Source organism: Physeter macrocephalus, unplaced genomic scaffold (assembly GCF_002837175.3).
Source record: "Physeter macrocephalus isolate SW-GA unplaced genomic scaffold, ASM283717v5 random_161, whole genome shotgun sequence".
In the NCBI taxonomy this organism is placed as follows: Eukaryota; Metazoa; Chordata; class Mammalia; order Artiodactyla; family Physeteridae; genus Physeter; species Physeter macrocephalus.
In genome coordinates this window covers 51,027-72,930 of record NW_021145484.1, presented here as the reverse complement: position 1 = coordinate 72,930, position 21,904 = coordinate 51,027, and the positions used below count along the sequence as shown (strand labels likewise).

The window sequence follows — 21,904 nt, the reverse complement described above, 5'->3', positions numbered from 1 at the left end:
TGGGTAGGATTCTAACATATCATAGTTTGGTGTTGTGCTCCTTTGAGTGTGTGTGTGCTTTTTTAAACTGGGCTTTTTCCAATAGTTAAAAATAAGAACGAAAGAAAGAGGGAAAGAGAGAGGAGGAAAAAAAGGAAAGGGGGACGGGAAGGGAGGGGAAGGAGAAAGAAGGAACTCACGTGGGGCATCTGAGGATGCCCTCACTCAGGTTCTTGGTGAGGGCAGCCTCTGTCTCTCCTGGGAAGCCCACCCTGACTGCTCCACCCCTACCTGTCCAGGAGGTTCCAGTGCCTCCTCTCACTCAGCATCTGTGTCAGCAAGTGAATCTGGGCCACATACTTCTGAAAAGTCTCAGGAGTCCACGACTCCCTCCTGGCTCTGGTGTGGACCTTCCAGGTACTCAGTCCCTGGTTCTGGGGCAGGGAAGAAGGTCCCAAGGAGGGGACAGGGACTAGGGGCTTCCCCAGGCCCTATGTGGGATCTCCAGGGGTGGGAGGACTGGGGAACCCAGTGCCTCTGAGAGCCTGGGGTTTCTGTACCTTCATTTCTGAGAACTTGCTATACTTTAGGAAGAGAGAAATGAGAAGCAAAACCCTAGGGCCCCAGCACCACCAACCCCCCTTCCTGTCTTCCTTCCGCTGAGTCATAGCCAAGAGCCCAGCACCTCTGCCTCCTTTGGGGCCATCTGGGTGAGGTGGAATTCAGAGTCATGTGAGGACACAGCATCTGGACAAGTCCTCTTTTCCTGCCAGTATCTGTGAGGGACCCTGACTTGCTGAGGCCTGAAGCTACCTCCCAAGCTTGGAGAATGGGTGACTGAGGTCCTTAGTGTCCTGTCTCTCCCCCATCCCCAGCCCCACTGTTCACCTGCAAGCATTGAGCACCAACTGTAAGCCAGGTGGGGTGGTTTCAGATGGGGCCCTGTCCTTGAGGAACTCATGGATTTGGACATGGACTCCTCCTGACAGGCCCCTCATGACTGGCTGGGTCCTTAGGCTTGTTCTGGTCAGCAGTAGGGAGCCAGGCCACATCACACATGCCCATCATAGAGACCTGCACACCCCTACACAGGTACCCATAGATATGTGCATGTGCCCAGGTGTGGGACTTGAGCATGTGGGTCCGTGTCCATGATCACAGGTGTGTCCACACAGGGCTTCCATTGGATGGGGGAGCTCCAGGCTCTGGGAACCAGGTCAGGATCTTGTGTGTGTGGCCTCTGTGAGGGGCCCCAGGTTGCTGAGGGCTGAGACTGCCTTCCATACTTGGAGAAGGGGTGACTGAGGTTCTTATGAGGTATCACCCTGTCTTGGAGGCCCAACTACTGTCTCTGAGTTATGGGAGCCTATGGGAGCTTGAGTACTGTGCCCCCATTTCATGGAAAAGAAAGCTGAAGCCCAGAGAGGGCCCATGACTTGCTCAGGGTCACACAGAAAGTTAGGGGAGATCTGGGAGGGGAATGGGCCAGACCTGGGCACATGTCCACATCCCTGACCTTTCTGGCCTGGCATTTGGGGCTTGGCAATCCCTGATGACCACACTGCATCAAACTCCGGGTTGATTCTCCCAGAGAACCCACCTAGGGACCAACCACAGGGTCCTCCCAAGCCTTGCCATTCCTAGGAATTTCCCCCACACTACACCTTTGCTTGCGCTGTCCTAGCTGCCTGGAATGCCCTCTCTCTCTCAATCAATCTCTGTCTATTTCTCTCTGATTCCTCAAATAAAATCCAAACTTCCAAATTCTGTTTAAATGGTTTCTATACCTTCTTTGACCTCCTGGAACTTTCCCCTGCCTCTAGCATCCCTCAGCCTCTGTCCCCCTCACTCCCACCCATTTTGCACCCACCTACTAAACATAAAATTGACCCCTAGAGCCCTAGGCTGGGTGTGAAGGGTCCTTTGAGGCTGAGACAGTGGAAGCCACACCCAGGCCAGCACAGCCCTCCAGACTTTGCCAGGCACTGGGGTGGGCCCTGGAGCTAGGAGAGGAAACCACATCTCTGCTAGGCCTCACCATCTGCCCCCAACTCTCCTCCTTCCCTGAAGGCCCAGAAGCCTGGAGCACTGTACTCTAGGCAAGATTGATCCCTCGGAGTTTACCATTCCAGCTTTTGTTTATTCCCCCACACCCTGAGTACCCCTCAACTGGGGGCTAGGCCTGTGTTTGGTGGGGTGGAGGGTGGGGGTTGAACAAAGAGTAGAGAAGCCTCAGATTTGTTGGGTGCCGCCCTTTCATTAAATGGCCCTGGACAGAGCTGTCTGCTCCTTTCCAGAGCTCTTCCCTACCACTTGGTCTCAGGAGGCGGGCAGGGAGTCTGCCTTTGCCCCATGAGGCACTGAGCCCCATCACTGCCTGGCTATCCCCTCACTCCCCTACACCCCTAACTGGGAGCCTAAGGGTAATTGTCAGGCCTACCCTTGGTGCTAGAGTATGAAGGAAAAATTGACAGAGACTCTGCCCATAAGGAGTTCATGGCCTAGTGGAGGACAGAGGCAAGTAAACAGGTCCTTATCCTTGGCCCATGTGGCATGCATTTGATCACTGTCTGCTCGGCACTGTGCCAGGCACTGGGCATGGGCAGTATTCAGATAAGGCCCTGCTCACATGGAGCATATCCCTTCCCACTTAGGTTCCCACACAGCAGTTACAGTGCTCAGCTTGAGGCTTTCTCTATGGCAAAGGCCAGCTTGGTAGGTGAAATAGGCAGAGAGTTCACCCCCTGGAGCAGCCCTAAGCCAGTGAAGAGTGGGAGTTGGTGGATACACATCCCAGCTTCCTTACCTCTTGGGTAGGACAACCCTGATGTGTGTTCTACACCATCTCTCAACCGAGGACTGACCTCAGTTGCCCACAGAGAGAGCACACTCATTAACACACCTGCTTTGGCTTCCTTTCCTTCCCTGTCTCACTTCCCCTGTCCTCTATGTCAGGAACTGGGAAGGCTCTGAGATTTCACCCAACTCACAAGCTAACAAGTTGCCATATTCCCGAGGATGTTGGCAGAAGACACAGATTCCTGCTTGAGAAACAAAGGTCAGTTTACTTCCCACAGTAACAGTAGACAGAGTATCAGCATTTTCTTGTACCACTTCCCTGAACCCCATTTCCTGCAGAGTGACCCAATAAGGGCCAGATGATGCCTGCGCATGCAGTGGGTTGACAGGAGAGGAACCCTGAGATCAGGGAACCCAAATCTTTTATAATAGACTATTAACAAACCTGCCCACCCTTCACTCCAGAGGCAGATATTATCTTTATTATACTGGACAGTAAACAAATCTGCCTTTTTCCCTGGAGGGAGGTGCTATCTCTATCTTCTAAGGCTGTTCACTGGAATAATCACCCTTGAAAGTATTGTTTGGAACAAGGGCAGTCAGTGCCTCTACCAGCAAGTGTACAGAAATGGGAGACAACCAGGAAAAATTGCCTCCCTATCCTCTACTGGTGCTTCTTGACATTGCCTCTGAAATAAGCTGTTTGTGTTTGGATCCTTGTCCCTGAGCCTGCCTCTGGGGGAAACCCTCCAAGACCGGGAAGATGACACTAAATGGGCAGTAATGGATTTCTGGTGTGGCTCTCATTTCTCCAGACCTGTCCTGCAAGTAATGCAGGGGAGCCACATGAAGGAAGAAGTTTCCTTACCCAGAATCGATACTGTTGTGACTCTTAGGGAGGTGTTCTAAAAGACTCTTAGGGTGTCATTTATTCATGTTTAAATATTTAGTCCATCTAGAATTATTGAGATTTCCCTGTGTGAGGTAGACATTGGACTTCATTTTTTTCCCAAATCAGTATCAATTATTGGATTGATATTGGATCAATATCATTTATTGGAAATTGTGCCTGGTCTGTCACCACTCTCTTCTAAGCTGCTTGGAGGCTGTTATTTAGAATGTATCACAAGCACATAAATGATCAATTCACAATAAATGGACTAAAGAACACATGGGCATCACCATCACTGGGGATTTGACACTCAGTGCTGGCACAATGTGAGACAAACCCAACACCCACTCGTGATGACACCATTCAGACCCCAGGGAAATGCAGGGAGGCTGTGAACCAGCCTTAGAGTTCACAGGGGATTTGAACACGAATTGGGAAGGTTTCTTTCTATAAAAATATTTAACAGTTAATAAAAATTTCAAAAAGTTGAATAAAATTTTAGTTTAAATCTTTTTGACTTAAATTTTTATATTAGTTCATTATAACTTATAGTTTGTATTTTGCCTTTTAATTTTACTAATTTTGATTATTTAAAAAATAACTTTTGGGGCTTCCCTGGTGGCGCAGTGGTTGAGTCCGCCTGCCGATGCAGGGGACGCAGGTTTGTGCCCCGGTCCGGGAAGATCCCACATGCCGCGGAGCGGCTGGGCCTGTGAGCCATGGCCGCTGAGCCTGAGCATCCGGAGCCTGTGCTCCACAACGGGAGAAGCCACAACAGTGAGAGGCCCGCATACCGCAAAAAAATAAAAAAATAAAAAAATAAAAAATAACTTTTGGGAATGTATTTTAAATACTTTCAATTTCTAATATTTTAAATTTAATTCATATTTTTGTGCTCTTTGAAGATAATATTTTATTTTAGTCTTTTAAATCATTATTGCCAATAGAATAGTGATTATGTGAAAATCTTGACTATAACAACATAATCAATAGTTTTACTGGAATCAAAGCAAGAACAGTGAATGTTACAGAATAAGTATATAATACCTTATGAATTAGGCATGTCTTTATCTTCTTACTCACTTAGTATCAGTGAACACCTGAACATGAGCAATAATCATTAAATTCAATCATCTTTGATATCTGACTTTCTGATATTTTTATGACTTTCAGACATACAAAAACCACAGATTTACATATTTTTTATTGTTATGAAAGTTTACTTGTTGAGTAGGAGGATAGCACGTGTTTTATTTGCAGTTTGTAGCTTGACTTATGATTTTAAATATTTAGATTCTGTAGTGTGGGCCTCCATTTGTCCTTTTGCCCGGAACACTGCAAATGTCAGGGCCTGTGCTCCAGTGGGAAGAGCAGATATGTCCATAGTTCTTCCTGTTGCAATAAGGGCCAAAGAAAGAGTGCTTCTGGGGCTCTTGTCTACTTGGGCCTATGGTCAAGGGGGAGCTGAAGGGTGGATTGGGACCAGGGAGGAGACCCCAAGGAGAAAAATCACCAAACATATTTACTTCTCACCATGATTCTGTAAGGTAAGAAGTCATGACTGGCTCAAGTCATGCAGGGTGCCTGGCTCTGGAGCCATCTATATAGAGCAGGGCACCAGTGTCCTCTGCAAACCCAGTACGTGCCACCCAGCAGCTCTTCCCACTCAGGTCGGGTGGTTCCAGGTCCAGTCCTCCCATGGTATCTTTCCAGTCAAGGCCAGCCTGACCTGGGTGCAGGCACCAGGGCCGCCAAGTGGTGGAGAATACAGCACTACACTGCCAGCTGCCTCAGGTAGCCCCAGAGAACCAGCACTCCAAAGCGCAAGCGTAATGGTGAACTACGTCCGTAGGGTGCCCCACCATCCTCCTGCAGGGGTCAAAGGGCCTCTCTGTCACAACCCTGCCTCACAGCCCCTGCCTGGGCACGAGTCTCAGCCCTTCTCAACCCCAGGACTGGCCTCTGGAGGATGGGCTGGGGGCCCCATCTCTGTGACATGTCGGGGGTGGGTGGGTAGCAGGCTTGGAGCTGTGCTCAGTGAGAGCCAAGGAGTGACCTGAGGGCATGAGGGGAGAGGCAAATCCCTACCCACACCTCTGTCCAGCCTTAGCCAGGGAGGGTTCTCCATTCTTCTGAGGGCAAACAGGTCCTGAGTGGTTAAAAGACTGCCCCAAGGTCACCCAGCTAGAGAGGGAGGCCCTTATTTCCCCTCTCTGCCTGTCTAGACATGCACCCCAGCACCCCTTCAAGACCCCTGCTGTCCCCAGGACCCTGTGATGGGAACACTCATGGCTACTCCCTCAAAGTGTGACTAGGTCCCAACCCAGTCCCAGAACTAGGTCACAACCTGCATAGCCGGCCTGGGGGCCCAGCAGCTTCTCCTCTTCATTCTCTAAGTAGGGAAACTGAGTCTCCACCAGGCCAGATATGTGCTCAAGACTGCACAGCTGGGCACTGGTGCTAGGACCATACCAGGTGGCCTGATGCTGAGGCTGGGACCTATACCCCAGCTGTGGGACAGGGATCTGAGGGGAAAGACCCTGTAGGAAAAGACTGGCCTGAAGGAGAGACAGAAGTCCTGGCCAGAGGTTTCCCATTCATCAGCAAGGGACTCAGTGAGCAGGGCCTGGCACTGCTGATCCCTCGTTGCTCGCCCTCCTCCTCCCCCTTAGCCTCTGTAGCCCTGACTGCTCACCAGCCTGGGCAGTGCACTTGCACCTAACATCCCACTTTCACCTGTGCCCCCTCACCCGCCTATTGCCCCTCCTCCCAGGCACGCACGCCCTGCTTTTTCCCTATTGTTTCTGGTTGTCCACTCTGTGCCTATCCCTGGGCTGGATGCTGGGTACCGAAGAGGTTGTGCCAGACCTGGGCCTGTCCTGGCAGAGCCCTTAGAGGGACCCTGCAGACTCAGTGCTGAGAGAGGGGAGTCTAAGGAGGCACCCACAGTCAGGGAGGGCTTCCTGGAGGCAAGGTCCCCAGCTGTGGCCTCAGCACCCCCTCCCCCTCACCTAGGTCACTGCCCCTCCTCTGAGCCTCTCTCCCTGGAGTGGCCAGCGGGTTCCAGGAAGCGTCCCCTCGCTCTGCAGTGCCGATTCCAAGAACCGCGGCTCCTGGCAGCGCTTGCTCAGGATCCTTTCCTAGAACATAGGCCTCGCCCCACCCAGGCTGCTGGGGTCTCATTGGGCAGCTGGCAAAGGGAATGAAGGAGGGAGTGCCCTGGGCGGGGGCCTCTGTAGCGTCCGGACGCTGGGAGGTGGGCCTAGGCTGTCAGCCCAGCGAGGGTGGCCACACTAGGGTTGGGGGGCAGGAGGTCAATGTGTGTGAAGGCACTTTGACTCCCAGTCAGCTAGGGGGTGGGGTAGGCCCAGTGAGTTCAGCTCACAGCCTCCCTGCACACACAGGAGGCTCACCCCTTGGACCCAGAACTTGGGCTCAGCTTGCTACACTCCATCCTCGATCCCCCGACCCCCATCCCAGGGTCCCATCTCATAGGCAAATGGCACAAGCCTTACTCTGGCCTCAGAGCAGGGCTTCATCAGATAACCTCCAGAGGTATAGGTCAGGGGACAGGAGTGGCAGGTTCTGAGCAGTGAAGGGGGGATGGGACAGTCGGTCCTTGGAAGGACATGACACCTGTATTATTAATCTTCTTATAATTTCACCTTGCCTGATTATGACAGAGGAAGTCACCCCATCCGACACCCTCAGCAAGGTGAGTGGGGGTTGGGGGTGACAGGCCCTGATTCATGGGCAAGGACAGGGTCTAACTTCCTTCAAGGTCACTGGGCCTCCCACACTGGGGCGTGTCCTCCACCCCTGCCACCTCTGAGCTGGCACCAGGCCTGCCCACCCGTCTGGGACCTGCCAGATCATGTTGAGCAACCAGTTCCTGAGAAGCGTTGAAGGCTGTTTGGTATAAAATTAACTCCCCCGCTACCCCTCCCCTGCCTGCAGGCCTCCTCCGAGTTCTTGGAAGAGGCGCTCTGCTCTTTCTTCCTGGGAAGAGGCCTCTAGCCACAGCTGCTGCGATTCCAGCAAAAACACCTCACCCAGGGTGGAGGTGGGGGGTGCCCATTCCATGCCTTCTCTGCCCTCTAGTTCTCTGCCCTCCGTGAGGCCCAGGGATACTCCTGGAGCCTAGCATGCCCCAGTTCATCCACTGAGACCCAGAGGAGAAAGGGGGTGACTGTCAAGGTGCTAAGAGCAGGTGCTACTGCCCCAAAGCCCACAGCCCCCCAGTCAGGCACCTGCTGGCTCTGAAGAGAAAAAGGGCTATAGAGACCCAGTCTGAGCACCTCTGGGGTAGAGAGAGTATGAGCTGATCGCACTGACAGCAAACCCAGGACTTTGATCTACTTTAAGACATGTATGGCTCAGAGAGATAAAGCAATCTGCCCAGGGTCACCCAGCTTTGCCTGCCTAAGCTCAGGCTGCCCACTAGATGCCAGGCTGACAACACTGAACTCGCAAGGATGCCCAGAGGCCAGACTCCGCAGGCACTCACACTGGCATTAGAGCTCTCTTTTTCTCTTACCCACACTCCTCTAACTGCTCCGGAAACCCATCTCCTTCTGGATAAACCTTCATTTTCTAGTGTTTCCTTGGGCTCCATGTTTCTATGGCTTTGGAGAAAAGGTTTCCTGAGAACCTGCTCTCCTAACAACTCCTCCTACCATGGCCATCTACCCAGAGGAGCTGAGAAATACAAAGGAATGTTGGCCAAGTGGAAAGGTCAACACACACACACACACAGAGACACACACACACACACACACACACATTGATGTTGCTCAGAAGTAGGGCTGGTGGGGGTGGGGAGGGGAGAAGTGCTTCTTAGGAGAAGGCTGAGAGGCAAGAAGCAAAAAAAACAAAGCTTTGGCCCAACCCAAACTATGAGTGAAGTCCTCACCTCTGATGGAGGAGGAGCCCGGCTCTGGAGACAGGAAGGGCCCAGTCTGGCTCATCGGTGCTGGGTGTGGGGAGTCCCTGGAACAGGGCTGTGCCTGGGGAGCATTTGCTGGGTGCCACTCCCCTTCGAGCCACACCACCAGAGTGTGGATCTCCCTAGTGGGGACTGTGCAGTGAAACAGTCCTAGAGGACTGCCTGGAGGAGTTGTGGCCATCCCAAGTTCCCTCAGCCCTCAGAGGCCACTTCTTGTACTCTGGGCCCTGCCTGCTTCAACCAGGCCTGAGTCATGGAAGCAACTGTCTTTCCATTGAGCATAAAGCTTTGGCCACACAAAAAGGCTCCTCCTGCTTTTGGCCTGCCACATCTCCTGCTCAGAGATGAGCATCAGCTTCTACTCACCCCGTATTCCCCCACAACCAGGCACAGCCACTCTCCAACCACCCTGTGGCAGGGTACCTCCACTATCTCTGTTAGACATATGGGGAAACTGGGACTTCCCTGGCAGTCCAGTGGTTAAGACTCTGTGCTTCCAATTCACGGGACTTGGGTTCGATCCCTGGTCGGGGAACTAAGATACCACATGCCATGCGGAGTGGACAGAAAAAAAAAAAAAAAAAAAAAAAAAAGAGCTCTTGGCTGTTTGCGCTCCAAGGAGGAGCTGTGGAGGAGGCAGCTGCTTGGCTGGGGAAAGAGGGAGCCAGAGCCCACCTCACCTGCGACGCAGCAAAAAAAAGACATGGGGAAACTGAGGCTCCAAGAGGTTAAACCATTCACTTAAGATCCTACAGTGATTTTGGAGGCACTGAAATTTGAACTCTGCCTGAGTTCTTTCCACTTGGCTAATTTGCCTCTTCAAAGACATCCCCAGGAGACTTTCATGGGACGCATGGTGTGTATGTGTGTGTGAGAGAGAAATTTAGTCAAAGAATGGCTGTCTTGAATTTGTTATGGAAAGTATGTTTTCTCCTCCCCAGGCTGGAGAGACCTGGGAAAACTCAGGCTCCAGGGAGATTCCCTAGGATGCAGTGGGTGCCCAACACAGGAATGAATAAATGCAGGAGAAGTTAAGGAAGACTTCTCAGAAAAGGAGCATTTGAGTTGGACTTTGAAGGGTGAGTAAGAGTTTGCCCTGGCAGAACTGAGGAAGAGGACATTCCAGGATGCATGATATCCTGGTATGTGGAGGGCTGTTTGGAGGGAAGCAGAATGAAATGGCTTGTTGGCAGTTTGGGAATCCATGTCTTGGAGCCTGGGGTAAGGCACAGGCAAGATGTGAGGGGAGCCTGTGAATATCACTAAATGAGGAAGGCAGGACAAGTTTGGGTTTGCAAGCCCCTCACTCTGGAGATGGTGGTAGGGCTGAGGGGGCCAGTGAGGAGGCCATCAGGATGGTCCAGTCAGGTTAGTGAGTGATGGTAAGGCTAGATCTGGGCAAGGCAGCCATGGGGAGCAGCAGGAGAGCAGCTTGAGAAGGACCAGGGGCAAGGTAGATGGACATGTAGATCAACAGGCAGGGGGCGCATGTGGGGGTTGTGGAGGCATGATGGGGGGAGAGTGGACGCATGTCTGGGGGACAGTGAAGAGTCCAGATCTGGACAGGGGGAGTCTGGAGGGCCTTGAACCAGGCTGTCCATGTTCCTAGTCAGAAGGCAGCAGACTCAAAGTTCAAGAGTTCTAGGGTGAGGGGGACAGGCCCTGGCCTGGGATTCAAAGCCCTGGGCTCCAGCCCCATATGGCCACTTCCTCTCTGGGTGACTATGGACAATCTACCCTCACTCTCTGGGTCTCAGGCTTGCAGCTTTGAAATGGGACAGACCCAGAGGTGCTACCCAGCTCCCCTCCCTCACCTGTGACTCACCTCTGAGGGCATAGACCACCGAGGGCATGGAAAGTAACAGGCCTGAGGGAGACCCATCCCCCAGGTGTGGGCAAGGGTAGCAGATGGCCTAGTCTCTACTGGAGCTGCAAGGGAAGTTGCTAGAAGGTTAGGCTGGTCTAGCCTCCACCCCAGCCCATGCAGAGACCAGACAAAGGGTCTATTCACCACGACTGGAACCCAAGGCCTTGGTTGGCAAATGATGCCTGAAGGTGGAGGGCTGGGCTGGCAGGGCAGCATCAAAGCTGGTGGGGTGAGGGGCTGCTTATAGCTCCAGGGAGTTCCAGCCAGCTCCCCTGCAGCTCCCATGGGGACCTCAGGGGACATCAACACCTGTCCAGGGACTTCCCTGGTGGTCCAGTGGTAGAGAATTCGCCTTCCAATGCAGGGGACATGGGTTTGATCCCTGGTTGGGGAACTAAGATCCCACGCGCCATGGGGCAACTAAGCCCCCATGCCACAACTACTGAGCCTGTGCGCCTCAACTAGAGAGCCCACGTGCCGCAACTACAGAGCTCATGCACTCTGGAGCCTAAGCGCCACAACTACAGAGCCCACGTGCCCTGGAGCCTGCGCGCCACAACTAGAGAGAAGCCTGTGAGCTGCAACGAAGAGCCTGCGTGCCGCAATGATGATCCCACATGCTGCAGTTAAGACCCGACGCAGCCAAAAAAAAAAAAACCCTGCCTGCCCACCTCTCAAATGGGATTAATACAAGGGACAAGGAATAGTTACAGTGACAGCTGCAGCAGCTGCCAGGTTGAACCCTCTCAGGCTCTCCTCAGTATCAACTTATAAATCCTCCTGGGCCCCCCATGTCCCTTCTGAGAGATGTGCTGTCACTCTCCCCATTTCATAGCTAAGGAATCTTCTGAGGTTCAGTGAGGTTGAGGGAAACAGCCCCCCTAAAACCAAGTGTACAGCACATAATCCAGACTGGAGGGGACGTGGGGGTAAAACCAGGGTTGGAGGGACATGCTAGCCAGGAGTAAACCTCCAGGGACCTCCTGTCTTAAGTATCAGATGTGGGAGCCCCAGCCTGCTGCCCCAGAGTGACCATTGGAATGGCCCGTTGGGTGGCTGGCTGTGCAGCCTGCCTAAGCTGGGGAGGGGGCCCCATACCCTGCAGTTGGGGTGGGGAGGACACCTTCACCAGGAGAGGCTGTTGAATTTCTGGCAAAGCTCCAACCTGCTTTATATTAAAACTGGTCTAACAGGTTGGTATGAAAGGGCTGCCCAGGCCTGCACAGGCTCCACTTCTCCTGAAGAAAAAGGGCCTTTGTGAGGTCCCAGAATCCTCCTGCCTTCTTGATTAGGACTTATTTCAGGCTCTTGGCTCCTCTGTTTCATTGTGGAGCTGTGCTGGGCGGGAGGGTTCCCATCTGAGAGTGGAGCCAGCCTGGCCATGTCCCCAGACCTATTCAGACCCATGTTCGCCCTTGATCCAGCAAGATTTGCTCAGTTGGCAGATTAGAAGCTGGGCCCAGGTGCAGAGACCGTGATGGTTCAGGGCGCGTTAGGACACTCAGTGATCACGGGTGAAGCCTCCCAGCAAGACCTCTCATTGACTGACAAGAGAAACCTGAATGGCCTAGTGGCATCTCTGTCCCAGAATTTTTCCAGAGGGGCATCGTGAGTCCGAGGATGGACACCACGTAGGATCAATCTGCAAACCCACTTCCCCGTGGCCTGACAGAATCCTCTAGGGCAGTCCCCAGCCCCCCTCCTCCAAAAAGCCTTTCTGAATTGCCTGGCCTTCTACATGTCCCCAGTGCCTTGTGAGGGCCAAGGCCTTAGCATGCCAGCCCCTGGGAGGCAGAGCAGAGCAGCAGTTTATACAAATGAGGTCTTGAGTCAGGGTTTGAACCCCGGCTCTGCCCCTCACAAGTTGTGTGACCCTGAAAAAGCCACCACCTCTCTCTGAGTCTTACCTCTTCTGCTGTAAACGGGGACAACCTCTGCTGGTGTGCAAGACTGCAGTGAGAACTTAATGGGGCACGAACCCCACCCAGGATCACCTCGCCTCTTCTGCTCTACACCACACCCTACTCCTCCATATCCCATACCTCTCAACCTCCTTTCTGGCCTCTGGCCCCCAGGCCCTTGTGGGGCCATCCCCCCGCAGCTGACAGTTCACTCCTTAGAACTGAGCATTGGATCATAGCTTGTCCCTGCGAAACACTGAAGGGGCGCTCCACCGCACCAGAGCACAATCCATGTGCACCCTCTGCCTTCTCCACCTGCCCTCTGTCTCCTCAGCCCTCCTGGGCAGCCAGCCATCTTCTGGTCACACCAGGTTTGTTCCTGTCTCAGGGCCATTGCACTGGAGCTCCTTCCACCTGGGATGTCCTTCTCTAAGTTGTCTGCATAGCCAGTTCCTGCTCTTTGCTCGGGTGTCCAGGCTCAGTGCCACCCTGCTCCAGAGCTTTCCCTGACCCTCTCATCTGCAGTGGTGTCCCCACACCCAAAGCACTTTCTTCCCTGCCTCCTGCTTTGCTTTCGTTTCACTCTCAAAACTCATCCTGAGTGCCCATTTGTTTACTTGTTTATTATCTCTCGCCCACCAGCCCATCAGTCCCACAAGGATGGGGAGTGTGTCCATCTTATTCCCTGCTGTGTCCCCAGGGCCCAGATGGAGTCTGGCCCAGTTTGTGCCCAAAGAGCACGTGTGCTGGTAAAGGACTTAATCGGTAAAGGGTTACCATCAGTTATTGTTTGTATGTTGTGCAGGGTCCTGTGCATCCTCCAGTCAGCTCCTCTCTTCCTCCTCAGTCAGTGCCGATAGGTGTGCTCCTTTCACCAGCCCAGAACCACCCAGGGGTGATTGCAGTGACCAGAGGATTTTCAGCATCTGTTAGGCTGGGTCTCTGACTTGGGTCTGGGGCCCGACGACTTGCTCTCCACTGATCCTGTTCTAAGTAGGCGTCACTCACTCCCTTGGTAGGGAAACATGAAAATAAAATTGAAGCAGATTGGGACTTCCCTGGCGGTCCAGTGGTTAAGACTCCGTGCTTCCAAGGCAGGGGCTGTGGGTTTGATCCCTAGTTGGGGAACTAAGATCCCACATGCTGCACGGTGCAGCCAAAAAAAAAAAAAAAAGATTGAAGCAGAAAAGTATCAGGGGTCAGAAGTAGCTGGTAGCCCCTCCTCAGGCAAGAGCTGGACCCTGGCTTGGGCTGAGGCGATGGGGAATGGGATAGGACCCTTTTGGTCAGGCCAGTGGCTCCAGAGACCTTAGCAGGCAGGAACGTGAGGGGATAAAACCAGCATCCAAGAACAACTCACCTGATAGCTGCCCCCCCAGCCCCCTGCCCGTCCTCGCCACCTCATGTAGCAGTGCAGGGGCTGGTGGGCAGTCAGGACCCCTCAGGCTTAGCTCTGCTCTGTGCCTCACCTCCTCAGCCAGTCCCTTGCCCCCTCTGGGCCTTAGTTTCCTCATCTGTGAAATATGGGTAATATTTAGACCTACTCCCAGGGTTGTGGTGAGCATTACATGAGGTGCAAAGCCCTTGTCTGTTGCCAGCACCCGGTGGGCACCCTGAGACGTGTCCCCTCTGTGGACAACGAAGGGCTTCCTCCTGCTCCAGCACTTTCTGTCTGGGTCATGGCACCAGGTGGGGAAGAGCCTGCCTTTGGCCCCTCTGTGTCTGCTACCCACCCACTGGGTGACTCAGATCTGGGGGTGGAGCAGACAGAGGGGTCACCTCAGGTATTTTGAGAGTCATCAAGGGGCTGGGATCCAGGCTGAAGCAATGAGGAACTGCAGACATCCCTGGCAGGGCCATGGTGACCTGGAGGAGGTGTTTGTTGGACCCTGCAGCCAGCAACGGAGAAGGCACCAGGCGGGACACGTGGGCCTGGGCACCGCTCCGATAAAGACAGCCCTCACCCACTTCTTGCTCACTCTCACCCAACATCAGCTCCATTCTTTCCCACAACTATCTCCATGCCCCCAAGGTTCTGTGCCTCCATAGTTCTTGATTTTTATCCTTTCCTGCCTCCTCCTTGTCATCAACATGTCACTCCTCACACCTTCCTGCCTTCAATCTGCCGACATTTGCCTCTTCTAATCTGCAGCTTTTAATTGTCTGAGGGCTAAGAAGATAGAAAGGTTAGAACTGTTTCTAAAATAAGGGTTAAAGGCTATGAATGAGGTTCACAGGAGCCTTCCTGTGAGGTACTCAAGTAAAGGTGAGAAAATTTCAGGACATAGTGGGATTCCAGGTGCTGAAGTGCTCCAAAGGCAGACCATTAGATAATGGAGAGCGTTTTCATTTTAATTGCTTTTTCACCTACTTCTGATATGCAGGACCCTGAGTGAGAGAGTCCCCAAACCCCAATCAGCCTAGACCAGAGCCCCATTAGCCTCATCCCAGGCCAGACCCTGCCAGCTTACTGGCCACTATCCACAACTCAACTGTTCCACCCCACTGCACAGAATGACCCTTCCCCAGGCCTCCTTGTGGTCAGGAATATAAGCTTCCCAGTCACGCCCTGGTGCCTTTGCATGCCCTGTACCTTCTCCTTGGAATGACTGGCCCTGACTTCTCTGATTGTTGGTCTCCTTATCTCAAAAGACGCTGCCCCCAGGAGTAGTCCACAGTCCCCATCCCCCTAGTATTCTCCACTTTCAATCTTTAATTGACATCACCTGTTTACACATCTCTCAGATCTGGTGCTCCTCTGCCACTACCCCCTACCTGACACTGAGCAGTGACCCTGCAGGCAATCCAACTGGCCTTCACCTCCTGCATCCCACCCTCCAAGGGGAAAAGAAGGAATGAGTGGAGAAAGGCTTCTCACTATCCCCTCCACTCTTTACTGGGTGCCCTAGCAGGGCCTGCTCTGCCACACAGGTCTCTGGGCCTCTGCTGACCCAGATGTAAAGTGGGGGATAATGATAGTAAGATCAAAGGGGACAAAATGTGTACAACTCAAAAGAGGCCCCACTGAGGGCTCCATAAGTGAAAGGTACAATTTTATTGTCATTACAGAAAAATCAGTGAAAAAAAAAAATACTACCAAACTGTGGGGTTGTTTGTTTTTTTTTTTTAGAAATAATTATTTTATAAATTCTTATCAGATATGGATTTTCTTTCCCTCTTTCATGTGCAGGCACCTTCCTGGGCAGGAAGCAGACCCAGCAGAGGTGGAGTGGCAGCCCTCAAAACTACCATGCCCCTCCCTGACACGGCACCCACACTCATGCAGGGCCTGTGCCCCAGCGAGACCAGCTCTGTGCAGACAGGGCTCTGCCCTGCAAGGAGGTGAGTGGCAGGCTCTGCAAGGCGCTAACACTTTGGCTCCCTTTTCTTGTTTATTCACACATCCTCCCAAAACAGGGCTGGAGGCAGAAGAGGGTGGACACCTTCACAGGTGGGTGGGTCAGCGCCAGGACATCCAGGACTGCCTTGGGTCCAGCAACACATCTCAGGATGAGGCTCTCGGCCAGGAGGAACCAGAGAAGTGGAGGCAGGGCTGGGGTCTCTGGAGCACTCAGGGCTCAGGCAGAGAGGTGGGGTTGGCTCTCCAACCCAAGGAGAATAAATAAATAAATACTATGTAACTGTGCCGTCCCCCAGCCTGGCCTGCTCCCACATCAGGGGACTGTCACTGTCAACCTCAGTTCCTCTGGCTACCATCCCCCCTGAGATAGAGGCTGGCTGAAAGGAGGGGGCCTGCCCCACCCTGTGGACTGAGAAACCAGGACCGGCCAAGTCTACGCAGTTCAGGAGGCCACAGCAGGTGAGTGGGGGCTTGGGCCCAGCCCACAGGGTGAGACGAGGTCCTGCCAGTCCCCTTTTCTGTCACATGGCCCACCAGAATGGAGCCACATGGGAGCTGGGGGTGCTGACCTCCAAGTCACGTGACACTTCTCCCTACCCCTCACCCCCAGCCTTGTTCCTGCAGACCCTTCCTGGTCCAGCTGCCAGATGCATGTGGCACCAGGATGACTGGAGGAGGGATAGTGGGAGCCCAAGTCCAGCTGGAGCCGGTGTCCCCTCCAGGGTCTGGCTGGGTGAGGCTAGGCAGTTGCTCGGCTGGGTCAGAGCTGGAAGGGGTACTGTCGGAGGTAGTCAGCCATGCGCCGGGGTAGTGGAAGGCAGTCCACATCGGCTGCCAGACGGTTGATGACGAGGCGGCACAGGTGCTGCAGGCTTCGGGTGCTGCTTTTGCGCACAAAGGGCTGCACCAGTTTTAGGTGTACAGCAGTAGCAGGCAGTGCTGGGTCACCAGGTGCATCCTCCTTAGGGGTAGGCAGGGCTGGGGTGGTTGCAAGGTCAGGACTGTCACTTCGGGTATCTGCAGCACAGGAGGCCACATAGTGCTGCACAAGGCTGACCACATCTGGGAAGGCCAGGATGCGCGGCCTGGACAGGCAGTTGGAGTCCAGGCGGAAGCTGGAGTCGGCGTACTCAATGCGCACGTTGGTGGGTCCACGGGTGGTTTTGACTGACAATGTGAACAGGTAGCTGGGGTGGGTGCTGTCACGTACTAGGAATGTTCCCTCTGGCATCTTCTGCAGGTGTTGCCGGGCCTCACTGGCCGTAATGGAACCCCAATACCAGCCTAGGCAAGTGGAGAGGGGGCTTAGAGACTGGTCACAGTGGCAATTAGTTGGGTGCACCAACCCAGGGCAAGGCAGGGCTCAGCCTCTCTCTTCACACCTTTCTGGGGAGTGCTGTACCCCTTCTCTCCCATCAGACTCTTCTGGCCAGAACCATGCCTCTCAAATTAGACACAACAGGCAGAGCTAAACTTTCCCCATCAGACTTCCAGGACAAGTCCTGCCTGCCTCCCTCAGACTCACCAGATTCCCGAAGGTACGAGAAGGTCTTGGCTATGCACAGCAGATCTTCTTCGGGGTCCAGCACCTTGGGCTCACCCTCTGGCTGGGCTGGGGACTCCTCTGCTGCTTCCTCCAGGAAGGCGCCAGCAGGTAAAGGCTGCATAGCTGGTTCGGGCAGCTCCAGGGACTGGGCCCACAAGGGCCGCTGCCCGATCTGCTCCACAGCCAGCAAAGGACAAGGTCTAGAAAGAGGTGGATGCGCAGTGAGTGGAGGCCCTGTGCTCTCCCCATTTCCAGAGATCCCCTCTGCCCCAGACTGGCAATGTGACCTCTGGCCAGTCTATCTCACTATGAGCCCCAGTTTCCCCTCTGCCAACCCATGGGCTCAATGAGACCAGTACCCCACCTCCCACTTGTCATCACAAAGGCCCCTTGATTACTTCCCCCACATATGAACCCTCTTCTGAAATAGACTTCTCCACCCTCTTGCATTTATTAAACAGTAATTACAATCATCCCTCAGTATCCGCAGGGGATTGGTTCCGGGATCCCCCATGGATATGAAAATCTGTGGATGCTCAAGTCCCTTATATGAATGGCGTAGTACAGTGAATACTTTGGGCCCTCCATATCCATGGGTTTTGCATCTGCAGATACGAAGGGCCAACTGTAATCTCTCTTTCTATTTTGCACCAACCAAATACATTTCATTCTCTATAGGCATCTCTCGCTCACAGTGGCCAGTTGGTGTTCTCACCACACTGATAGGATCCAGTACAAAGAGGCGTCACAGTGGTGCCCTACTGGCAATGGTGGGCCAATTAAATGGCACTGGTCCTGGTTGAGCCGAGAGATTGGTCACATGCTACCTCCCCATAGATAGGAGTATCTGTCAGAGGGACCTAGGTCCACACTAGCCAGGGCTTAGAGGCTGGAATAATCTCCCCAAACAGGTCAGACACCCATCCTGTTCTCTCCTCCTCCCAGCTGAGGGTATAGGGTAGACAGTGGCCTCTAAAGGCACTGACAAGTCCCACCTGCCAGAAATATGAGCTCCCATCAAAGGGCAGGGTACTCATCCACATTCCAGATCCTACCCTGACGAGCCTGCCCTACGAGGCACTATGATCTTACACAAACACTGTTCTTCACTAGACGTAGTTTACCCTCCTCCTCAATGAGAGGTCCTACCAGCCCAGACACTGAGGGGTTCGGCCACACCATATTTTCAGATGGCTAGAGTTGGGTTGCTGAACTGGCCCCAGTCTGAGCAGTAGCTTCCCTTTAGGGGAAGCCCACCCAGCATGGTGATCCTGGGGCTTCCTGGGAGTGAGGGGCATGGCCCTGGTTCCCAAGGAAGAGACTGCTGGTCCTCTCCCACTCATCACAAAATAAATCCTCGGGTCTTGGGTCTGGTTCTCTGCTGGGCCTCAAGACACCAAATAATGAAACCCTGGGCCCTACCCTAAAGGAGAACTCATAACCCAAAGTCATAAAAGCAAAGAATGTTAGGGGGAAGTCAGGGTCTGCCTGTTCCTGAGCTGAGTCTGCCAGGCCAAAGGAAGGAGTAGTGGGGAAGGTACCGCAGGCAGAGATGATGGCATGGGTAAACACTGACAGGTGCTGCTTACGAGGCAGGAGGAGGTGGGCAGGAACCGGCGGTAGGAGTCAGGCAGAGGAACCAGATCTGACAGTGTAAGTTATACAGTGTAGGTTATAGGTGACTCTTAGAAGATTTTAACAAATCAGGGGCCCATGACCACTCAAGAGAAGAAGGGGCCATAAGACCCCAGCATACCACAGCCTGCTAATACTTTTCCACCCCTACCCTGGCTGTACTATGGGAGCTCTGGAATCCCTGTTGGGGAGCTAGAGGCTGAGTTTCCAGGAACTGGCTGATGGCCTGCCTGCTGGGACCCAGAGCTCAGCTCAGGCCCAGGAGCCTTCTAGGAGTATGGAAGGTGTCATTGTCGTGGCGGTGGCTGTTATGTTCCAGGTGTGGGTGGCCAGTATGTGTGTGTGCCTGCTGTGGAGCCCAGCCTGTGAGTTCTGGGCTGGGCCAATGAGGCAAACTCAGCCCTGAGGAGGGATCCCTCAGCAAAGCTGACAACCCATACCTACAATTGGGAATCCCTGCGCCCTACCTCAGGAGGGCACCAGCTGGTCTGTGGCTGTGTGTGTGTGTGTGTGTGTGTGTGTGTGTGTGTGTGTGTAGGTCTTAAAAATCTTGCTTTCCCTGCTTTGGAGCACCCATTCACATCTTCTTCCATTCTCCCTGGAACTTTCTGAGCTCCTGTCAGATCAGTTTGGAGAGCATCAGACCCTTGGTTGAAGGGTATCCTGAGTCTCTGGCCAGAAGGAATGTGCCAAGAATGCTCAGCTGAGGCCAAGACTGTCTTATCAGTCCTCACCCCACTCCCACATTTTGGGAAACTTGGAGAAGGGAGGCAGGAGCCAAGGTCCTTCTCACATTGGGATCCCATTTTGGGCTGAGAGGAGGGCTGAGGACTTGTGGGGGTGCCTCAGGCAGGACTGGGCCAAACCTAGGCTCTCCCAACAGCTGCTTGTTCAGCAGGTGCCAACCAGGGGAGAGGCAAGGATCTCAGGCTGGCTTCCCAAGAACAGCCTAATTGCTAGCCGAGGCAGGAGAGTGGATGACAGGACAGAGAAGGGCAGGGGCTGGCCCAAGGTCACAGTAGGCTGTTGGGCCGGCAGCCTAGGATATAGCGCTCCGGGGCCCAGAACGGCTGGGCAGGTGAGCCACGCCTTGGAGGACGGACGCGCTGCCTGAGGCGTCTACCTTCTCCAGCCAGAACCCACGCTTAGCCCACCCTGTTTCTCCTGTCGCCAGCCGACCCCCAGTTTCCCTACCCACAGTGCCAGTAGAGGTGGTGACGATGTTGTCACCCTTCCCTGTTGTCTCTCTCGAGGTCTTTCCGCGCTCGATCATTTCCGACCGGTCAAGCCCTCTTAATGCTCGGCAGCTAGCACGAGGCCAGTACTCTGCCGCGTGCCGGCGCAGAGCTGGGCGGGGGCGGAGAGCCGCGCTTACCCCTGAACGCAGAGGACCATGTCCCGGCAGCGGCAGCGGCTGCTCCGGAGCTGTGGCTCGGCCTGACGGCGGCTGCTGGAGGGAGCCAGTGGGCGCGGGTCGCGCTCGCAAGGAAGGCTCCCGGGGCGCACGGGCGGCGGGCCGGGACTGAGAGGTGGCGGCGCGGGCGGGCCGGGAGGGCGGGGCGAGCAGCCTAATCTTTTGTCCTCTGTGTCCCAGCCCTTCCCGGAAGCGACGTCTTCCTAGAACCGCCGGCTGTGCGGTCGGGCGGGGAGGGGTGCAGGCGAGGGAGTCGGTTCCCTGGTCTGCGGCCGAGGGCCGCTAAAGGAAACACCTTTGACAGATTTCCAAGAACTTTCCAGGAAAATGGGGCGGGGCCCCGCGCGCCGACCAATCGCAGCTCAGGAGGTGGAGCCGAGTGGTCACGCAGGGCCAATTACAGCGCTTGGACCCGAGGCTGACGTGACCAAGCCGGGTTGAGAGTGACCTGGAGAACATTAGGGAAAGTCCAGGTTGAAGAGGGCTAGGGAGGGGCAGGTGCTCTACCTACCGGAGCCCAGATTTCTTTCGGGCACTCCGCTTCGTTGGGGACAGGCCCCCTTATCTCTCTGTAGAACCGGTGGCAGCACGAGGGCGCGGTCATCGGCCTGTCCGCCCAGCTAGCGGCTCCTCCAAGGCGGTCTGTCTGGTGTGCAGGGGCCCCCTGTGGGCTGCACTTGGACCTCTGGACTCTGGGGAGGTGGGTGGCAAGGGGTGTGGTCTGGAGAGGGACATTAGGGGAGGGAAGGGGTACAGAGGGAGTACTCAGATACGAGCAGCTTCACGGGGGTCAAGCCTGCGGCCACCACAGCCAAGAGGATCCAGGCGAGAACGTTTTCACTGAGAGTTGGGGGAGAAGGCACCATCCCACCTTTGCACCAGGCAGGGCCATCCAGTCTCGGCCCCAGCCTGGCCGCGCCCTCCAATCAGGGAAGAAATGACTACCGACTTGAGGGGCAGGCAGGCCCCCAGCTCACCCCACAGTTCACATGTGTCTCTGGGTTGGTGTGTCCCCTAAAAATGTGGGAGAGAGACATGGAGCTCCAAACACCCAGAGATAAACTGAAGGTGGGGGGTAAAGGTAGAGAGAAGGAGCAGTGATACCCCCTCCCATCTACATGGAACATTTGATACATTTGATCCTCAACAGCTGGTATTACCCCCATTATGCTGAGCCCCAGGGAACAAAAGTCAGAAGCCCATGCTCCTACCCTTGATCCTCTCCACCTTTTCCCAGTTCACTGGACTCACCAGGGAACATCTTGAAAGACCATAGGGGCTGCGCACACCTCCTCTAAGCCCTTGGACCAGGAGAGGGAGAGAATTGGAGAAGTGGCAAGGTCCACTCCCCCCTTCCAACTTCCCGGTGTGTACCCCCAGGTTCCCCAGAAAGAAGGTAAGCTTCAGGTCCCCTAGCAGGGATGACAGACTCCTGGCTGGGTCCAGAAGCCTAAATGGCAGTATCAAGATTTTCCTCAGGGCAGACAGGGCTGAGCTTGCCCTACCTGGGAGGGGATGGAAGGCAGAGGGGGTCCAAAAGCAAAACCCTGTGAAACAGGACAAAA

At 54.3% G+C, this 21,904-nt stretch overlaps 2 protein-coding genes across 3 annotated transcripts in view; one reads left to right on the top strand and one right to left on the bottom strand.

The window, feature by feature from the left end:
• The window catches only part of HEMK1 (HemK methyltransferase family member 1), a 34,158-nt gene extending 18,497 nt beyond the window's left edge, over positions 1–15,661 (top strand). For both annotated transcript variants that reach the window (XR_003678344.2, XR_003678343.2), the window contains exons 11-13: positions 2,935–3,037; positions 9,557–9,694; positions 15,574–15,661. The gene's annotated coding sequence lies outside the window, so the exon portion shown is untranslated. The remainder of the gene's footprint in view (positions 1–2,934; positions 3,038–9,556; positions 9,695–15,573) is intronic.
• Positions 15,424–20,550, bottom strand: CISH (cytokine inducible SH2 containing protein). The gene is made up of 3 exons (XM_007112142.4): positions 20,301–20,550; positions 17,270–17,490; positions 15,424–17,028 (listed from the first exon to the last, which is right to left on the bottom strand). Exons 1-3 carry the CDS (start codon positions 20,318–20,320, stop codon positions 16,505–16,507), a joined length of 765 nt encoding a protein of 254 aa, XP_007112204.1. The 5' UTR covers positions 20,321–20,550; the 3' UTR covers positions 15,424–16,504.
• Between the last annotated feature and the right edge of the window lie 1,354 nt (positions 20,551–21,904).